The following is a 19,254-nucleotide window of genomic DNA, read 5'->3' on the forward strand; positions in this document are numbered from 1 at the left end:
GTCTTGATGACTATGGCTTTGTAGTAGAGCCTGAAGTCAGGCAGGTTGATTCCTCCAGTTCCATTCTTCTTTCTCAAGATTGCTTTCGCTATTCAAGGTTTTTTGTATTTCCATACAAATTGTGAAATTATTTGTTCTAGTTCTCTGAAAAATACCATTGGTAGCTTGATAGGGATTGCATTGAATCTGTATATTGCTTTGGGTAGTATAATCATTTTCACTATATTGATTCTTCCGATCCATGAACATGGTATATTTCTCCATCTATTTGCGTCATTTTGATTTCTTTCATCAGTGTTTTATAGTTTTCTATATATAGGTCTTTTGTTTCTTTAGGTAGATTTATTCCTAAGTATTTTATTCTTTTTGTTGCAATGGTGAATGCAATTGTTTCCTTAATTTCTCTTTCTGCTTTCTCATTGTTAGTATATAGGAATGCAAGGGATTTCTGTGTGTTAATTTTATATCCTGCAACTTTACTGTATTCATTGATTAGCTCTAGTAATTTTCTGGTGGAGTCTTTAGGGTTTTCTATGTAGAGGATCATGTCATCTGCAAACAGGGAGAGTTTTGCTTCTTCTTTTCCAATCTGGATTCCTGTTATTTCTTTTTTTTCCCTGATTGCTGTGGCTAAAACTTCAAAAACTATGTTGAATAGTAGTGGTGAGAGTGGGCACCCTTGTCTTGTTCCTGACTTTAGGTGAAATGCTTTCAATTTTTCACCATTCAGAATAATGTTTGCTGTGGGTTTATCATATATGGCTTTTATTATGTTGAGGTATGTTCCTTCTGTGCCTGCTTTCTGGAGGGTTTTTATCATAAATGGATGTTGAATTTTGTCAAAGGCTTTCCCTGCATCTATTGAGATAATCATATGTTCTTTATCTTTCAATTTGTTAATGTGGTGTATCACATTGATTGATTTGCAAATATTGAAGAATCCTTTCATCCCTGGGGTAAAGCCCACTTGGTCATGACATATGATCTTTTTAATATGTTGTTGGATTCTGTTTGCTAGAATTTTGTTAAGGATTTTTGCATCTATGTTCATCAGTGATATTGGCCTGTAGTTTTCTTTTTTTGTGGCATCTTTGTCTGGTTTTGGTGTTAAGGTGATGGTGGCCTCGTAGAATGAGTTTGGAAGTTTACCTTCCTCTGCAATTTTCTGGAAGAGTTTGAGTAGGATAAGTGTTAGCTCTTCTCTAAATTATTGGTGGAATTCAGCTGTGTAGCCGTCTGGTCTTGGGCTTTTGTTTGCTGGAAGATTTCTGATTACAGTTCTGATTTCCGTGCTTGTGATGGGTCTGTTAAGATTTTCTATTTCTTCCTGGTTCAGTTTTGGAAAGTTATACTCTTCTAAGAATTTGTCCATTTCTTCCAAGTTGTCCATTTTATTGGCATATAGTTGCTGATAGTAGTCTCTTATGATCCTTTGTATTTCTGTGTTGTCTGTTGTGATTTCTTCATTTTCATTTCTAATTTTGTTGATTTGATTCTTCTCCCCCCCTCCTTTTTTTTTTTGATGAGTCTGGCTAATGGTTTGTCTAGTTTATTTATCTTCTCAAAGAACCAGCTTTTAGCTTTGTTGATTTATGCTATGGTCTCCTTTGTTTCTTTTTCATTTATGTCTGCTCTAATTTTTGTGGTTTCTTTCCTTCTACTAACCCTGGGGTTCTTCATTTCTTCTTTTTCTAGTTGCTTTAGGTGTAGAGTTAGGTTATCTATTTGATTTTTCTCTTGTTTCTTGAGGTAAGCTTGTATTGCTATGAACCTTGCCCTTAGCACTGCTTTTACTGAATCCCATAGGTTTGGGGTTATTGTGTTTTCATTTTCATTTGTTTCTATGCATATTTTGATTTTTTAAAATTTCTTCTGTGATTTGTTGGTTATTCAGAAGTGTGTTGTTTAGCCTTCATACGTTTGTATTTTTAATAGTTTTTTTCCTGTAGTTGACATCTAATCTTACCCCATTGTGATCAGAAAAAATGCTTGAAATGATTTCAGTTTTTTTGAATTTACCAAGGCTAGATTTATGGCCCAGGATGTGATCTATTCTGGAGAAGGTTCCGTGTGCACTTGAGAAAAAGGTGAAATTCATTGTTTTAGGGTGAAATGTCCTATAGATATCAATTAGGTCTAACTGGTCCATTGTATCATTTAAAGTTTGTGTGTTCTTGCTAATTTTCTGTTTAGTTGATCTATCCATAGATGTCAGTGGGGTATTAAAGTCTCCCACTATTATTGTGTTACTGTTAATTTCCCCTTTCATACTTGTTAGCATTTGCCTTACATGTTGTGATGCTCCTATGTTGGGTGCATATATATTTATAATTGTTATATCTTCTTCTTGGATTGATTCTTTGATCATTATGTAGTGTCCTTCTTTGTCTCTTTTCACCGCCTTTATTTCAAAGTCTATTTTATCTGATATCAGTATTGCTACTCCTGCTTTCTTTTGATCTCCATTTGCATGAAATATCTTTTTTCTGCCCTTCACTTTCAGTCTGTATGTGTCCCTTGTTTTGAGGTAGGTCTCTTTTAGACAGCTATATAGGGATCTTGTTTTTGTATCCATTGAGCCAGTCTTTGTCTTTTGGTTGGGACATTCAACCCATTTACATTTAAGGTAATTATTGATAAGTATGATCCCATTGCCATTTACTTTGTTTTTTGGGCTTTGAGTTTATAAACCTTTTCTGTGTTTACTGTCTAGAGAAGATCCTTTAGCATTTGTTGAGAGCTGGTTTGATGGTGCTGAATTCTCTCAGCTTTTGCTTGTCTGTAAAACTTGATTTCTCTTTCATATTTGAATGAGATCCTTGCTGGGTACAGTAATCTGGGTTGTAGGTTTTTCTCTTTCATCACTTTAGGTATGTCCTGCCATTCCCTTCTGGCCTGAAGAATTTCTATTGAAAGATCAGCCGTTATCCTTATGGGAATCCCCTTGTGTATTATTTGTTGTTTTTCCCTTGCTGCTTTTAATATTTGTTCTTTGTGTCTGATATTCGTTACTTTGATTAATAGGTGTCTTGGAGTGTTTCGCCTTAAGTTTATCCTGTTTGGGACTCCCTGGGTTTCTTGGACTTGGGTGGCTATTTCCTTCCCCATTTTAGGGACGCTTTCAACTATTATTTCCTCAAGTATTTTCTCATGGCCTTTCTTTTTGTCTTCTTCTTCTGGGACTCCTATGATTTGAATGTTGGGGTGTTTAATACTGTCCCAGAGGTCTCTGAGGTTGTCCTCATTTCTTTTAATTCTTTTTTCTTTTTTCCTCTCTGCTTCATTTATTTCCACCATTCTACCTTCCACCTCACTTATCCTATCTTCTGCCTCAGTTATTCTATTGCTGGTTCCCTCCAGAGTGTTTTTGTTCTCAGTTATTGCATTATTCATTATTGATTGACTCTTTTTTATTTCTTCTAGATCCTTGTTAAACCTGTCTTGCATTGTCTCAATCCTTGTCTCCAGACTATTTATCTGTAACTCCGTTTTGTTTTCAAGATTTTGGATCATTTTTACTATCATTATTCTGAATTCTTTTTCAGGTAGACTCCCTATCTCCTCCTTTTTTGTTTGGTTTGGTGGGCATTTATCATGTTCCTTTACGTGCTGAATATTTCTCTGCCTTTTCATCTTGATTAGATTGCTGTGTTTGGGGTGGCCTTTCTGTAAGCTGGAAGTTTGTGGTTCCTCTTTATTGTGGGGGTTCCTCCCTGTGAGTGGGGTTAGATGAGTGGATTGTCAAGGTTTCCTGGTTAGGGAAGCTTGCGTTGGTGTTCTGGTGGGTGGAGCTGGATCTCTTCTCTCTGGAGTGCAATGAAGTGTCCAGTAGTGAGTTTTGAGGTGTCTGTGGGTTGGTGTGACTTTTGTCTGCCTGTATTTTAATGCTCAGAGTTATGTTCCTGCGTTGTTGGAGAACTAGCTTGGTATGTCTTGCTCTGAAACTTGTTGGCTCTTGGGTGGTGCTTGGTTTCAGTGTAGGTATGGAGGTTTTTGGATGAGCTCTTGTTGATTAATGTTCCCTGGAGTCAGGAGTTTTCTGGTGTTCTCAAGTTTTGGATTTAAGCCTCTTGCCTCTGGCTTTCAGTCTTATTCTTACAGTAGCCTCAAGACTTCTCCATCCATACAGCACCAATGATAAACCATCTAGGTTAATGGTGAAAAGATTTTCCACAGTGAGGGACACCCAGAGAGGTTCACAGAGTTACATGTTGAAGTGAAGAGGGAGGAGGGAGATAGAGGTGACCAAGAGGAGAAGGGGGGGAGTCAAAAGGAGAGAGACAGATCTAGCCAGTTATCAATTCCCTTAGAGCCTAACTCTTGACTGACACCTAGTGATAAAATCATTTTGTCATGTTAGAAGAAACTTTTTTGAAAGAAGACATCTAGGAATACAAATCTGAAAGAAAACCAAAACCAATTCATCCGAATAATTGCTCCAAGAATATTTCAAAATCTGTTGAAAAACCAACAGATGGAAAATGTCAGTCAAAATGAAGCTGAAATAAAAAAGAACTAGAAGTTAAAGAGAAGCAAAGCACCATGAAATATGCCTTGGAGAAACAGGCAGTTGGACTCCGATAGCTTTTGGTCAAGATTCTAGTTGTGGAGATGGTATTCAGCAATCCCAAGACAAGGAGACCAATCCAGGAAAGCAAACAAGTATTTCCAAAGATTCATCCAGTTTATGAGGAATATTATCCAAACTGCCAGATACTTTTTCCTCATTGCTAGGTCAGAATGTCTGGATGGCATGTTTTGGAGTGTTTGGATACTCCAGCAGTCTCTCCTGCTAGCACAAAGCAGGGCTAGTAATGGTCCTCTTCGCAGTCCATCGCATGGGTCATGTGGTAGTTTCAGTGAACTAATTCAGGCTTTGTCGCCTTAAGGAAAGATGGTGTAATATAGAGGGTATTTAGATTCTGTTCTGTTTTCTTTAAAAGAATGTATGTTCACTTTTGTTTTCCTATACTTGAGGAGGGCTTTTAGGTTTTATAACAGAGATAAGAGATATTCTGATTTTTGATCATGTTAAAACAGTGAATTATGGGAACTAAAAAGGAGACATATTGACATATATTTTTGAATTTAGATTTGGGATTATTGTAGTCTTTGCTGTGGTATCTCCAGAGTAAATTGTTATTACTTACCTGTCAACAAGTGATCCCAAGATATCTATGTCTACCTTTTAGGGAATTCTGAGTAATGCTGCCATAGTTGTATCAATTAAGGAGTACTCTTTGAGAAGTCATATTCCCATCAAGTTGTATTGATCACTGTTTACTTGTTTTCCACACAGAGCTTTATAGATATAGTCATTTTAAGCCTAATAAAGTCTGTTTAGAATGTTTTACTGACATCCTATATTCATACAAGTGAAAAGTACAACCCATTTGGAAAATTAATGTACCTATAGAGCTGCTAACATCAAGCCCCTAAACTACGTTGAAAGTTTGAGGAGGATTTTCTGTAATGTTAGTAATGGATGTATCTGAAACTAGAAGGAAGTAAGGTATGTCTTCATTTTTATGAAGAAGCTGCCATTTCTCTAAAATTCTCCATATAGTCCTTGTGTTTTGCCAGGATCTATCACAGGGTTTCCTGATCCCTTTCTGTTGGAAATGTAGTGTTTTTTTAGATAAAAACCTTTAAAGTGGCTGCAAATCCTTTTTAATCACTAAATTTTGTAGTGGTAGGAAGAGGCCATGTAAGTAAGTTTTCATTTGAATGTTTTCTTTCCCTGTTTATTTTCTTTAGAGATGATGTTCATTATGTGAGTTTCCATCTTATTGTCTTGCATAGTAAGTAGATTTTGTATTTTCATTTAATTTGTCATCACACTATCTCATACACATATGTTCACATCTCTAAAATTATAAGAATTAAGACTTAGAATGCAAGCATGTTTCTTTCACACTTATTCTGAAATTCTTTCATTTCTTAGTGGAAGGAACAAACAGTGGTGTGCTCCAGCTTTTTGTTGATGCTGGCGTTCCTGTGAATTCAGACATGATTAGGCATTTTGTGAATGAAGCTCTTGCTGAGACCATTGCTGTCATGCTGGGTGACAGAGAAGCAAAGAAGCCAGGTCCTGTTGTTACAGGTGTTTCTGGGGATGTTTCAACAAGCGAAACACACTTGCTGGTAGGTGTGACTCTTTTTCATGACTTGAAGTCCTGGGCAATTTTTAATACCTTTGTTAAAGAACAGTAAAATGGACAGATTTTAAATTGGGTCATAAGATCATAGTTTGTGGTGGAGATTGGTTTATTGTAGCTATGATTACAATAAAAATTGCCCTAGTATTTTATTTTAAAAACTCTAAAATCTTAGAAAGTATAATGCAGTGAACGTTTGTGTATGTTTTATCTACATTTACCAATTGATAACATTTTGACACCTTTTCTTTGTCTTTGTATGTTGTGTATTATATACTCTTTGTTTTTTTTTGGCTGCATTGGGTCTTCATTGCAACACCTGCACTTCTCTTGTGGAGTGGGCTCTAGAACCCATGGACTCAGTAATTGCAGTGTGCTGGCTCTCTAGTTGTGGTGCACAGGCTTGGTTGCCCTACAGCATGTGGGATCTTTTGTCCTTGACCAAGTATTGAACCTGTGTCCCCTTGGAAGGTGAATTCTTAACCACTAGACCACCAAGGATGTCCCTATATATTCTTTAAAAGTCATTTGATAGTTGTAGATATCATGATACTTTACTTCTAAAGCATCAGCAGTATGTCCTAAGAATAAGATTCTTTATTACATATACAAAATGCCATTATTATGCCCCCCAGTTTAACACGAATGTGTTAATACTATATAATATAGAGTCCATATTTGAATTCCTCCAGTTGTTCCAAAAGTATCCTGATAGCTTTTTTCTTTTTAAATTCAAGATATAACTAACAATCACATGAATTGCTTTTGGTTCTTACATAAACTGATATTTTTAATCTTTAAAAGAAAATATATTTTAGGCATTTCTGTTATTGTTTAATCAACCTTTCTATGTTAAATAGAGTTTCTAATCTATTATAGCAACATGGAATTATACAAAACCACTACCAGTGGGCAGGGAGGAGAGGAAGTATCCAGGTAGGAGAGTGGGAGGTGCAAACTACTGGATTTAAGATAGGCTCAAGGATGCATTATACATTACCATATGTGAAATAGCCAGTGGGAATTTGCTGTATGACCAAGGCACTCAAAGCTGGTGCTTTGTGACAACCTACAGGGGTGGGACGAGGAAGGAGAGGGGAGGGAGGTTCAAGAGGAAGGCGATATATGTATACCTATGGCCAGCTCATATTAACGTATGACAGAAACCATCACAATATTATAAAATAATCCTTTAATTAAAACTTTAAAAAATTAATAAAAGATGTATTGTACAACACAGGGAATATAGCCAGTATTTTGTAGTAACTGTAAATGGACTCTAACCTTTAAGAATTGTATAAAAAAAATTTTAACCAAAAAAAAAAAGAAATTATGCAAAACCAGAATGTGCTCTGTATTACCAACTCTTTAAAACTTCATAGTCAATTCTGATCCTGTAGATAAGAAAGACATCATTTTATATTGGTGAAACATTTGAATTGACTCATTTGAAGTATAAACATAAAGTTACATATTTGAATTTTATGGAAATTCATGTCAGGTAATTGGTATAGTGTTACTAGTGTGCCAGTAATTTGATACATAGTTTTCTTCCATGCTTTATTTATTAACTCATCAGTAATGTGTGTAGTACAGATGTTGCCAGAGTTATGGTTCTCTCTATGATAATTAACTTTGTCTTCTGCCCATATATTGCATATATTTTTATGAGGGTAATTTAAAGAAAAACAGAAAAATCAGTATAAATAGGAAATATGTGTAATTGTTAAGAGCATGAACTTTGGAGCTGGGAAGATCTGAATTTGAACCCTCAGTTCTGTTACTTTAGTTTTTAGATCTACTTTATACTAGAGATAAAATTTTAGAGTTTAAATAATGACGGCTTTACCAAAATCTGCCTTCTGAATATTAAAGAGGCCAAGTTCCCTTCTCCCATTGGCATATTGTTCCTTAAGAATTGTCATGACTTTTTTTGACCTTTTGATCTTTGATAAATATTTTAGTTTTCAAGTACTATAAAATATTTTGTTGAGATTTTTGTGAGAATTAATTCAGTTTTGGTTGGTTTAATTTGGGAAGAATTGACATCTTTATGATACTGTATCTTGTTGAGCCATAATACAAGATTTTGTGGAAGATTCAATGAGATTATGTATGAAAGAACTAACCTAGTGCCTCGAACTTGGTAAATACTCAAAACTAATTGTTTATCATTATTACCCATTACCAAGACTAGTAAAATATCTTTAAATTTCTCATGATGATGAGTCAGTAGCATTATATTTGAAAACACCACTCTTATGCTATTGGCTTATGCAGTTAAGAAGAATAAAACACAGAGTATATTTCTTTCACTTAAAAAACAAAGCTAAGAATATACAAAGCTATGGAATTTTTTTCTTTTCTCTGCACCACATGGCTTATGGGATCTTAGTTCCTCAACCAGGAATCAAATCCCTGGGCCCCGGCGGTGAAAGCACCAAGTTCTAACCACTGGACAGCAAGGGAATTCCCAATGTGATAGAATTTTTAATATGCTTCATGATTTTTAAATTATATATCAATTTACAACTCAAAATATAGAATAAAGACCAATCACCCCACTATAAAAATATGTTTTAGAAAGGGAAAAGACAAATAGAAAAATAGGGAAAGACATGTCTAGACAGTTCACAAAGCAAAAGGAAATACAGATGACCCACATTCATAGCAAAAGGTGGTCAGTCTCACTGATAGTAAGAAAAAAAAAATCATAAATCATTGAAATTTCATTTTTATCAAAGTCTGATTAATGCCATTGTTCAACAAACTTTTGGGAAGCGGATATTCTCATAGCTTCTGGTGTTAGTGTAAAATGACTCTCCTTAAAAGGAAATTTGGCAATATGTATTCAAATTAAGAATTCTGTTAACTCTTTACTCAAGCAGTCCCACCTCTGAGAAGTTATTCCATAGAAAATCTGTACATATATGAAATGACTTGGGCTTCCTTTGTGGCTCAGTGGTAAAGAATCTGCCTGCAATATAGGAGACATGGAGATACAGGTTCAATCCCTGGGTTGGGAAGATTCCCTGGAGGAGAATACGGCAAGCCACTCCAACAATCTTGCCCAGAAAATCCCCTGAACAGAGGAGCCTGGTAGTAGCCCAGTTCATGGGGTCAGAGTCAGACATGACTGAGCGACTAAACAACAACAACAACGTGAAATGACTTAAGTCTCAAAAAGCTAAAACTAGAACTACCATATGACTCAGCAGTTTCACTTTTGGGTATATATCCCCCAAAAAACAAAAATGCTGATTTGAAAAGATACATGCATCCCAGTATTCACAGCAGTATTATTTACAGTTGCCAAGCTATAGAAGCAACCTAAGTGTCCGTCAACAGGTGAATGGACAAATATGTGATTTATATGTACAATGGAATACTATTCAGGCATAAAAAAGAGCAAAGTTGCCATTTGCAGCAACATGGGTGGACCTTGAGATTATCATACTGAGTGTAGTAAGTCAGAAAGATAAAGACAAATATCCTATGATGTGATTTATATATGGAATCTAAAAAGATGATGCAAATGAACTTATAAACGGAGGACTTACAAATATAGAAAACAAACTGATGGTTACCAAAGAGGAAAGGTAGAGAAGGGTAAATTAGGAGTTTCAGATTAGCAGATATAAGCTGCTGCTGCTAAGTCGCTTCAGTCGTGTCCGACTCTGTGCGACCCCATAGACGGCAGCCCACCAGGCTCCGCTGTCCCTGGGATTCTCCAGGCAAGAATACTGGAGTGGGTTGCCATTTCCTTCTCCAGTGCATGAAAGGGAAAAGTGAAAGTGGAGTCACTCAGTCGTGTCTGACTCTTAGCGACCCCATGGACTATAGCCTACCAGGCTCCTCCATCCATGGGATTTCCCAGGCAAGAGTACTGGAGTGGGGTGCCATTGCCTTCTCCGAGATACAAGCCTGCTACATATAAAATAGATAAACAAGGACCTATTGTATAGCATGAAGAGCTATGTTCAGTATCTTGCAATAACCTATAATGGAAAAGAATCTGAAAAAGGTTTTTTTTATAATGCAAAAAAACCTGAATCACTTTTCTGTACACCTGAAACTAACACAACATTGTAAATCATCTGTATTTTAATTAAATTTTTTAAAGTGGGAATGTAGCCAATATTTTGTAATAACTGTAAACCTAGTGTGACCTATAAAAATTGTATAAAAATAAAAAACGATTCTAGATATAAAAAAAAATGACAAGATTGTATCTGGTAATTCTGTGGATGGGAACTAGTTAGATAGGACATGGATAGGAAAGGAGACTTAATTTTCACTATCATCTTTTTGGATTTTGAATTATTTGAATTCCCTATTTAACAAATTGATTTTAAAGTTTTTGCTTTTTTCTTCTCTAATACTTTTCATCTCTACATTGTCTTCGTTTCATTTCCCCCTACTTCTTCTTATCCTTCCATTGCTTTTCGTAAGCTTTGTTCTTTTGTACTAAAAGACTGATTTTTGATATCTTATTAATTAGTTAAAATGCTATTTTTCTGTTATTTGATTTACCTAGCTTGTGTTTGGGTTTGATCTTCAACTATCTTCCTCTCTTTATTAGGTAAGTGGGCCTTAGATTTCTTGGGAGCCTAATTCTGAAGTAGAGCTGTTTCAACTGTCTGAGGCTTCCTCAGGCTAGTCCTGAAACAAATAGCTAGAATATAGAGGACTCCATTTTTCACCCCTCATCCATTTAAATTTTATGTAACTCTGAATGAGATTATTTTATTTTTGCCCTTATTTGGGAATTATAAGCATTACTTATCTTGTTTTATTTTAGGCAAGAGTGTGTACCCCCTTGGCTACCCCACAGCCAACTCCTCCTCGTTCACCTTCATCACCTCCTAAGGAGCACATGTTGATAAAAACTCCAGATTCTTCTCCCTGTGTTTCAGATCACGATGTAGCTTTTCCCATGAAAGAAATATTGGCTGAAGAAGGTAGAAACTTTATTTCTATAACTGTTTTAATTTTTGCAACTCTCATGGTTTGTTGTATTAGAGTCTTTGTAGATTAGTATACACGTAGCTGTTGCTGATTAAGTTTTAGGAAATCACTTTTGCTGGAAGGGAAACAGGATTTGGTAGCCACTTTTTAAAGTATATGATCTGGTAGACATATTTAGATTGTTTTAAGTTCACAGTAATGTTGAAACTGAAGTCTTTTCAAGGTTATTTTTTTGTACTTTACTAATTTGGGAATTTTCCCATTAAGCGCCTTAATTATTATTATTAATTATTGTTGCCATTATTTGTATGCCAAAATGTTAAAGACTATCTGAAACAACATATCTTGCCTTCCTGTGGACTTCTTATTGACTCTTTCTTTATTTTTAAAACAACCTTTAGGAAATGATATGCCTGCCATCACACTTGTTAATACCCCAGCAGTCACCCCAGCGACTACACCTCCCCCTGCAGCAGCTCTTACCCCAACTTTGTCAGAGACTTCGATTGATAAATTGAAGATGTCAAGCCCAGAGCTTCCCAAGCCATGGAGTGATGGAGACCTGCCACTGGAAGAAGAGAATCCCAACTCTCTTCAAGAAGAGCTTCACCCAAGAGCCATGTAAATGATAATATATTCACCTTTAGCAATTATACATTTCACCTTAAGTTGACTTAGATGACCCACTGAAAACATCAGAAATGATAAATAAAAATTTATAATTCATGAGCTAATCTATAGTAAGAAGAAGTTTCATAAATTTTAAGTTTTTACCAAATTTGTTTATTCCTTCAATTCTCTTTTTTTAAAACAAAATTTTTTGGGAAACAGGTTAAATTTGAGGGGGAAACATTAAATTTGAGGGGGAAACATTAATTTTGGGGGGAAACAGATTAAAATAAAGATATCTATAATATTGTTAATAAAATAGAATATGATTTTTCCCCACTGTGAATCTTCATTTACTATCATCAGTTAAGTTTTATATTCCCATGTATCCCCATGTAAGCTTTATTTTAGGGATGGTAGAACTTTCAAGATGGTCTTGAAAGTTCTTATCAAGAGATTAAAACATGAAGATGATTTTGGAAAAATAGATCTTGTTGGGTAATTATAGTAGTACAGATTATGTTAATATAGAAATATATCTAAAGGAGACAGTATTTTTAAATGGGTTTTTTTTTGTGTGTGTGTGTGTTATTTGGTTATACTGTGTGGCCTGAGGGCTCTTAGTTCTCTGACCAGGGATCAAACCCTACCCCCTACAGTGGAAGCATGGTGTCTTAACCACTAGATTGCCCGGGAAATCGTGGATCTATCTTCTTATACAAAATGAATATAGGCCTTCACCGATCTGATAAATTCAAACCATGTCTCTTTCTTCTTAGTGTAATGTCTGTGGCCAAGGATGAAGAACCTGAGAACGAGGACTTCCCTGTTCAGCTTGCTCCTCCAAAGCCAGTTGCCCTTATGCCACTTCCAGCTGGCATCAAGGCTCCTTCCCCTATACAGATACCAAGTTCAGATTCCTCCACTGTGGAGAGTACCTTAAGTGTTACTACCACTGAAACTGAAACCTTAGATAGACCCATCTCTGAAGGAGAGATCTTATTTAACTGTGGTCACAAAGTGGCTCCTAAGAGTAAGTTAACTTGTATCAATTGATTTCACTGGTTAAATTATGATCTTTCCTAAGTAATACTTTTCTGTGTGAAATGTTTTTACTCAGTTTTTAAGATTTAATATAGTACAGTAGAAAGAATATGGACTCTGCAAGTTAACTTTTCTAAACCTTAACCTCAGACTCTAAAATCTCCCTCATAAATCCCACCTTCCAGAAGTGTCACTCTTAAAAGTTTGGGGTATACTTTACAGTCTTTTTTTAAATATGCATATATAGGTACCTAAATACATTTGTATGTTACCTTTAAAAATAGGGTCATATTATACATACTGTTAGGAAACCTGAATTTTTTTTTTTACCTTGAATACGTTGTGGACATTTTCCTGTATTAATACATATAGTCCTACCTCTTTTTTTCAGTGACTGGCCATTTAGATTGTTTATATTGGTCTAGTGGTGCCCTAATGATGGGCATTTAGATTGTTTTCAGTGTTTTCAAACCATACATAGCTCTCCGCTGACTATCCTTGAACATATATTATATATCTAATATATAACTGATAGCTTCCTTAAAATATGTGCCTAGAAGTGAAATTCCTGAGTCAGAGTTGGCACCTTTAAAGTAGTAATAGATTGCCAACATGCTCTCCAGAAAGTTGAATCCGTTTTTAATCAGTTTTTAATTGTATCAATAGTATATAGGAGTATTTCCTCTTTTTCAGTTTCATAGTTCCAGTTGATATTTACAGTTCTTTTTAATTTCTGACAAGCTGGTAAGTGAAGCAAACATCTCACTCATCTTTGTTATAAAATATACTTTTTAAAGAACTGGTGAGATTGAACGTGCATGCATGCTAAGTCTCTTCAGTTGCGTCCAACTCTTTGCGACGCTATGGACTGTTAACCCTCCAGGCTTCTCTGTCCATGGGATTCTCCAGGCGAGAATACTGGAGTGGGTTGCCGTGTCCTCTTCCGGGGATGTTCCTGACCCGTGGATCAAACCTGTCTCTTATGTCTCTTGCGTTGGCAGGCGGGTTTTAGCTTGTGAATTATGATTTATGAACTTTGTCAGTATTTTTGTGTAAGTTTAAGTGTAATGTTTTACAACTTTATGGTGAGATTATTTGCTAAATTTGTTTCTTCTTTTTTCTAAATTTTTGCATTTTAATTTCTAGTTTTAGGAGATGAAGGACTGTATCTGGCAAACCTAAATGATAGCTTATCCAGTACTTTGCAAGATGCCCTCGAAATGGTAAGAAATGATTCAATTCACTTTGAATTGTGACATAAAAGATATCCTGATGAACTTGCTGCAACTGATAAGGGTTTTTCCTAAAATATTGGAGTTATACTCATAAAATTTAATAAAATATGAAGGAATTTAAAGTTTCTTACACATCTTATTATCGTATCTGTATATTTCATTATTGTAATTGTAAGAATGAATAGAAAATTATTCTTAACCCCCATGGCTCCAGGATTGAAACATGCAATTAATGTAATTAGATAATGAAAATCTCAGTGTACATTGTCACGTGGAGATATTGTAAATGCCTTTATAATATTGCAGGCAGGACCTTCAATGTTGAAACCAACTCTCTTATAATATATTTGTTATTTTTCCCTAACCATGATTATGATTCTTTATACTAAAAAAATAATTGAATTTAGTTAGTTTTAAAAGAATTACTGAAAAGAATGAAATTAGAACACTTTCTAACAACATACACAAAAATAAACTCAAAATGGATTAAAGATCTAAACGTAAGACCAGAAACTATAAAACTCCTAGAAGAAAATGTAGGCAAAACACTCTCCGACATAAATCACAGCAGGATCCTCCATGACCCACCTCCCAGAATATTGGAAATAAAAGCAAAAATAAACAAATGGGACCTAATTAAAATTAAAAGCTTTTGCACAACAAAGGAAACTATAAGCAAGGTGAAAAGACAGCCTTCAGAATGGGAGAAAATAATAGCAAACAAAGCAACAGACAAACAATTAATTTCAAAAATGTACAAGCAACTCCTGCAGCTGAGTTCCAGAAAAATAAACGACCCAATCAAAAAATGGGCCAAATTACTAAACAGACATTTCTCCAAAGAAGACATACAGATGGCTAACAAACACATGGAAAGATGCTCAACATCACTCATTATTAGAGAAATGCAAATCAAAACCACAATGAGGTGCCATTTCACACCAGTCAGAATGGCTGCTATCCAAAAGTCTACAAGCAATAAATGCTGGAGAGGGTGTGGAGAAAAGGGAACCCTCTTACACTGTTGGTGGGAATGCAAACTAGTACAGCCACTATGGAGAACAGTGTGGAGATTCCTTAAAAAACTGGGAATAGAACTGCCATATGACCCAGCAATCCCACTGCTGGGCATACACACTGAGGAAACCAGAATTGAAAGAGACGCGTGTACCCCAATGTTCATCGCAGCACTGTTTACAATAGCCAGGACATGGAAGCAACCTAGATGTCCGTCAGCAGACGAATGGATAAGGAAGCTGTGGTACATATACACAATGGAATATTACTCAGCCATTAAAAAAAATACATTTGAATCGGTTCTATTGAGATGGATGAAACTGGAGCCCATTATACAGAGTGAATTAAGCCAGAAAGAAAAACACCAATACAGTATACTAATGCATATATATGGAATTTGAAAGATGGTAACGATAACCCTATATGCGAGACAGAATAAGAGACACAGATGCATAGAACAGTCTTATGGACTCTGAGGGAGAAGGTGAGGGTGGGACATTCTGGGAGAATAGCATTGAAACATGTATATTATCATATGTGAAACAGAACACCATTCCAGGTTCGATGCATGAGACAAATGCTCAGGGCTCAGGCAGTGGGATGACCCAGAGGGATGGGATGGGGAGGGAGGTGGGAGGGGGGCTCAGGATGGGGAACACATGTAAACCCATGGCTGATTCATGTCAATGTATGGCAAAAACCACTACAATATTGTAAAATAATTAGCCCCCAACTAAAATAAATAAATTTATTAAAAAAAATAAAAGAATTACTGAAATAGGACCCAGGGGTACTAACTCTTCCTGGTTTTTATTTAGCTTTATAGACAAAAAATAGGCATTTAAAAATGTATCTTTACATATATATCAAGTTATATATTATATAATGTAAATACCACACAGAAATTATAATAGGGATTTTCTTTTGAAAACTATTAAGGAATAGAAATCTTTACTTTTTATGTTTTCAAACAACCTAAGTGAGGAATGGTTGTTGTGCTCAACTTTCATCTACATTTATCCATGTGTGTGTGTACATGTGTGTTAGTTACTCAGTTGTGTCTGACTCTTTCAACACCATGGACTACATGCTGGGCTCCTCTGTCCATGGAATTCTTCAGGCAAGAATTCTGGAGTGGGTAGCCAGTCCGTTCTCCAGGGGATCTTTCCTGACCCAGAAAATGAACCTGGGTCTCCTTCATTGCTGGCAGATTCTTTACTTTCTGAACCACCGGTGAAGCCCACATTTATCCATAGTCTTTGCTAAGCATTGCTAATATTGTTGCTCTTAAAACTTACTTGATGATTTTTGACATATGTATACATCTGTAAGCCATTATCACAGTTAATAAAATAAACATACTCATCATCCATCACTCCCAAAAGTTTCCTCAGGCCCTTTCATTATCCCTTCTTCTCATCTCTCATCATTTTTCTCATCCCTTATACCTCTCCCAGCAACCACTGATTCACTTTCTATAACTATAGATTAGTTTGCATTTTCTAGATTTATATAAAAGGAATCACATAGCATGTATTCTTTGTGAGTGTGTGATTGCTTTAACTCAGCATAATTATTTTGAGATTTATCTGGGTTATAGCTTGTGTCATAGTTGATTCCTTTTTATTGCAGCGCTGCTAAGTCGCTTCAGTTGTGTCCAACTCTGTGCAATCCTATAGACGGCAGCCCACCAGGCTCTGCTGTCCCTAGGATTCTCCAGGCAAGAATACTGGAGTGGGTTGCCATTTCCTTCTCCAGTGCATGAAAGGGAAAAGTGAAAGTGAAGTCACTCAGTCGTGTCTGACTCTTAGCGACCCCATGGACTGTAGCCTACCAGGCTCCTCCATCCATGGGATTTTCCAGGCAAAGTAGTGCTGTATTGTATGGATGTACCCTGTTTGTCTATTCACCTGTTGATGGACATTTGGGTTTATTCCAGTTCAAGACTATTACAAATAAAGCTGCTGTGAACACTTATGTGCAAGTCTTTGTATGGACATATGCTTTCATTTCTCTTTGACAAATACCTAGGGGAGGAATGGATGGATAATGTGGTAGTTATATGCTAATCTTTCAGTTCAGTCGCTCAGTCGTGTCCGACTCTTTGCCACCCCATGGACTGCAGCACGCCATACATCACATTGATGATGCCATCCAATGGTCTCATCCTCTGTTGTCCCTTTCTCCTGCCTTCTATCTTTGCCAGCATCAGGGTCTTTTCCAATGAGTTGGTTCTTCGCATCAGGTGACCAAAGCACTAGAGCTTCAGCTTCAGCATCAGTCCTTCCAATGAATATTCAGGACTGATTTCCTTTAGGATTGACTGGTTTAATCTCCCTGCAGTCCAAGGGACTCTCAAGAGTCTTCTCCAACACCACAGCATCAATTCTTCAGTGCTCAGCTTTCTTCATAGTCCAACTCTCACATCCATACATGACCACTGGAAAAACCATAGCTTTGACTAGACAGACCTTTGTTGCTAAAGTAATGTCTCTGCCTTTTAATATGCTGTCTAGATTGGTCATAGCTTTTCTTCCGAGGACCAAGCGTCTTTTAATTTCCTAGCTGCAATCACCATCTGCAGTGATTTTGGAGCCCCGAAAAATAAAGTCTCTCAATGCTTCCATTGTTTCCCCATTGATCTTTGTTTTCTGAATGTTGAGTTTTAAGCCAACTTTTTCACTCTCCTCTTTCACTTTCATGAAGAGGCTCTTTAGTTCTTCGCTTTCTGGCATAAGGGTGGTGTCATCTGCATATCTGAGGCTATTGATATTTCTCCCGGCAATCTTGATTCCAGCTTGTGCTTTATCCAGCCCAGGATTTCACCTGATGTAATCTGCATGTAAGTTAAATAAGCAAGGTAACAACATACAGCCTTGATGTACTCCTTTCCCGGTTTGGAACCAGTCTGTTGTTCCATGTCCAGTTCTAACTGTTGCTTCTTGACCTGCATACAGATTTCTCAGGAGGCAGGTCAGGTGATCTATTTTTCCCATCTATTGAAGAATTTTTCCACAGTTTGTTGTGATCCACACAGTTAAAGGCTTTGGCGTTGTCAATAAAACAGAAATAGATGTTTGTCAGGAAGTCTCTCTCTTTTTCGATGATCCAGCGGATGTTGGCAGTTTGATCTCTGGTTCCTCTGCCTTTTCTAACCTAGCTTGAACATCTGGAAGTTCACGGTTCATGTACAGTTGAAGCCTTGCTTGGAGAATTTTGAGCATTACTCTGCTAGCATGTGAGATGAGTGCAGTTGTGTGGTAATTTGAACATTCTTTGGCATTGCCTTTCTTTGGGATTGGAATGAAAACTGACCTTTTCCGGTCCTGTGCTGAGTTTTCCAAATTTGCTGGCACATTGAGTGCAGCACTTTAACAACATCATCTTTTAGTATTTGAAATAGCTTAACTGGAATTCCATCACCTCCACTAGCTTCGTTTTAGTGATGCTTCCTAAGGCCCACTTGACTTTGCATTCCAGGATGTCTGGCTCTAGGTGAGTGATCACACCATTGTGGTTATCTGGGTTGTGAAGATCTTTTTTGTATAGTTCTTCTGTGTATTCTTGCCACCTCTTCTTAGTATCTTCTGCTTCTGTTAGGTCCATACCATTTCTGTCCTTTATTGTGCCTATTTTTGCATGAAATTTCCCCTTGGTATCTCTGATTTTCTTGAAGAGATCTCTAGTCTTTCCCACTCTATTGTTTTCCTCTATTTCTTTGCATTGATCGCTGAGGAAGGCTTTCTTATCTCTCCTTGCTATTCTTTGGAACTCTGCACTCAAATGGGTATATCTTTCCTTTTCTCCTTTGTCTTTTGCTTCTTTTCTTTTCTCAGCTATTTGTAAGGCCTCCTCAGACAACCATTTTGCCTTTTTGCCTTTCTTTTATTTGGGAATGGTCTTGATCACTGCCTCCTGTAAAATGTCACAAACCTCCATCCATAGTTCTTCAGGCACTCTTGTCTATCAGATCTAATCCTTTGAATCTATTAATCACTTCCACTGTATAATCATAAGGGATTTGATTTAGGTCATACCTCAATGGTCTAGTGATTTTCCCTACTTTCTTCAATTTCAGTCTGATTTTGGCAATAAGGAGTTCATGATCTGAGCCACAGTCAGCTCCTGGCCTTGTTTTTGCTGACTGTATAGAGCTTCTTCATCTTTGATTCAAAGAGTATAATCAATCTGATTTCAGTATTGACCGTTTGGTGATGTCCATG

The 19,254-nt window shown here is 36.5% G+C and overlaps 1 protein-coding gene across 48 annotated transcripts in view; it reads left to right on the forward strand.

Annotated features, from left to right (window-relative positions):
* Positions 1–19,254, forward strand: part of KIAA0586 (KIAA0586 ortholog) — a 196,956-nt gene that overhangs the window by 50,413 nt on the left and 127,289 nt on the right. For all 48 annotated transcript variants that reach the window (XR_014059363.1, XR_014059358.1, XR_014059357.1 and 45 more), the window contains 5 exons: positions 5,945–6,144; positions 10,960–11,119; positions 11,528–11,747; positions 12,515–12,768; positions 13,926–14,002. Coding sequence is in view for 44 of the 48 variants with exons in the window: in XM_081509634.1 (XP_081365760.1) it covers positions 5,945–6,144; positions 10,960–11,119; positions 11,528–11,747; positions 12,515–12,768; positions 13,926–14,002 (911 nt within the window). In the remaining 4 variants the exon portion in view is untranslated. The remainder of the gene's footprint in view (positions 1–5,944; positions 6,145–10,959; positions 11,120–11,527; positions 11,748–12,514; positions 12,769–13,925; positions 14,003–19,254) is intronic.

The sequence above is a fragment of the Giraffa tippelskirchi genome, chromosome 7 (assembly GCF_054371585.1).
Source record: "Giraffa tippelskirchi isolate mGirTip1 chromosome 7, T2T-mGirTip1v1.2.pri, whole genome shotgun sequence".
Taxonomy (NCBI): domain Eukaryota; kingdom Metazoa; phylum Chordata; class Mammalia; order Artiodactyla; family Giraffidae; genus Giraffa; species Giraffa tippelskirchi.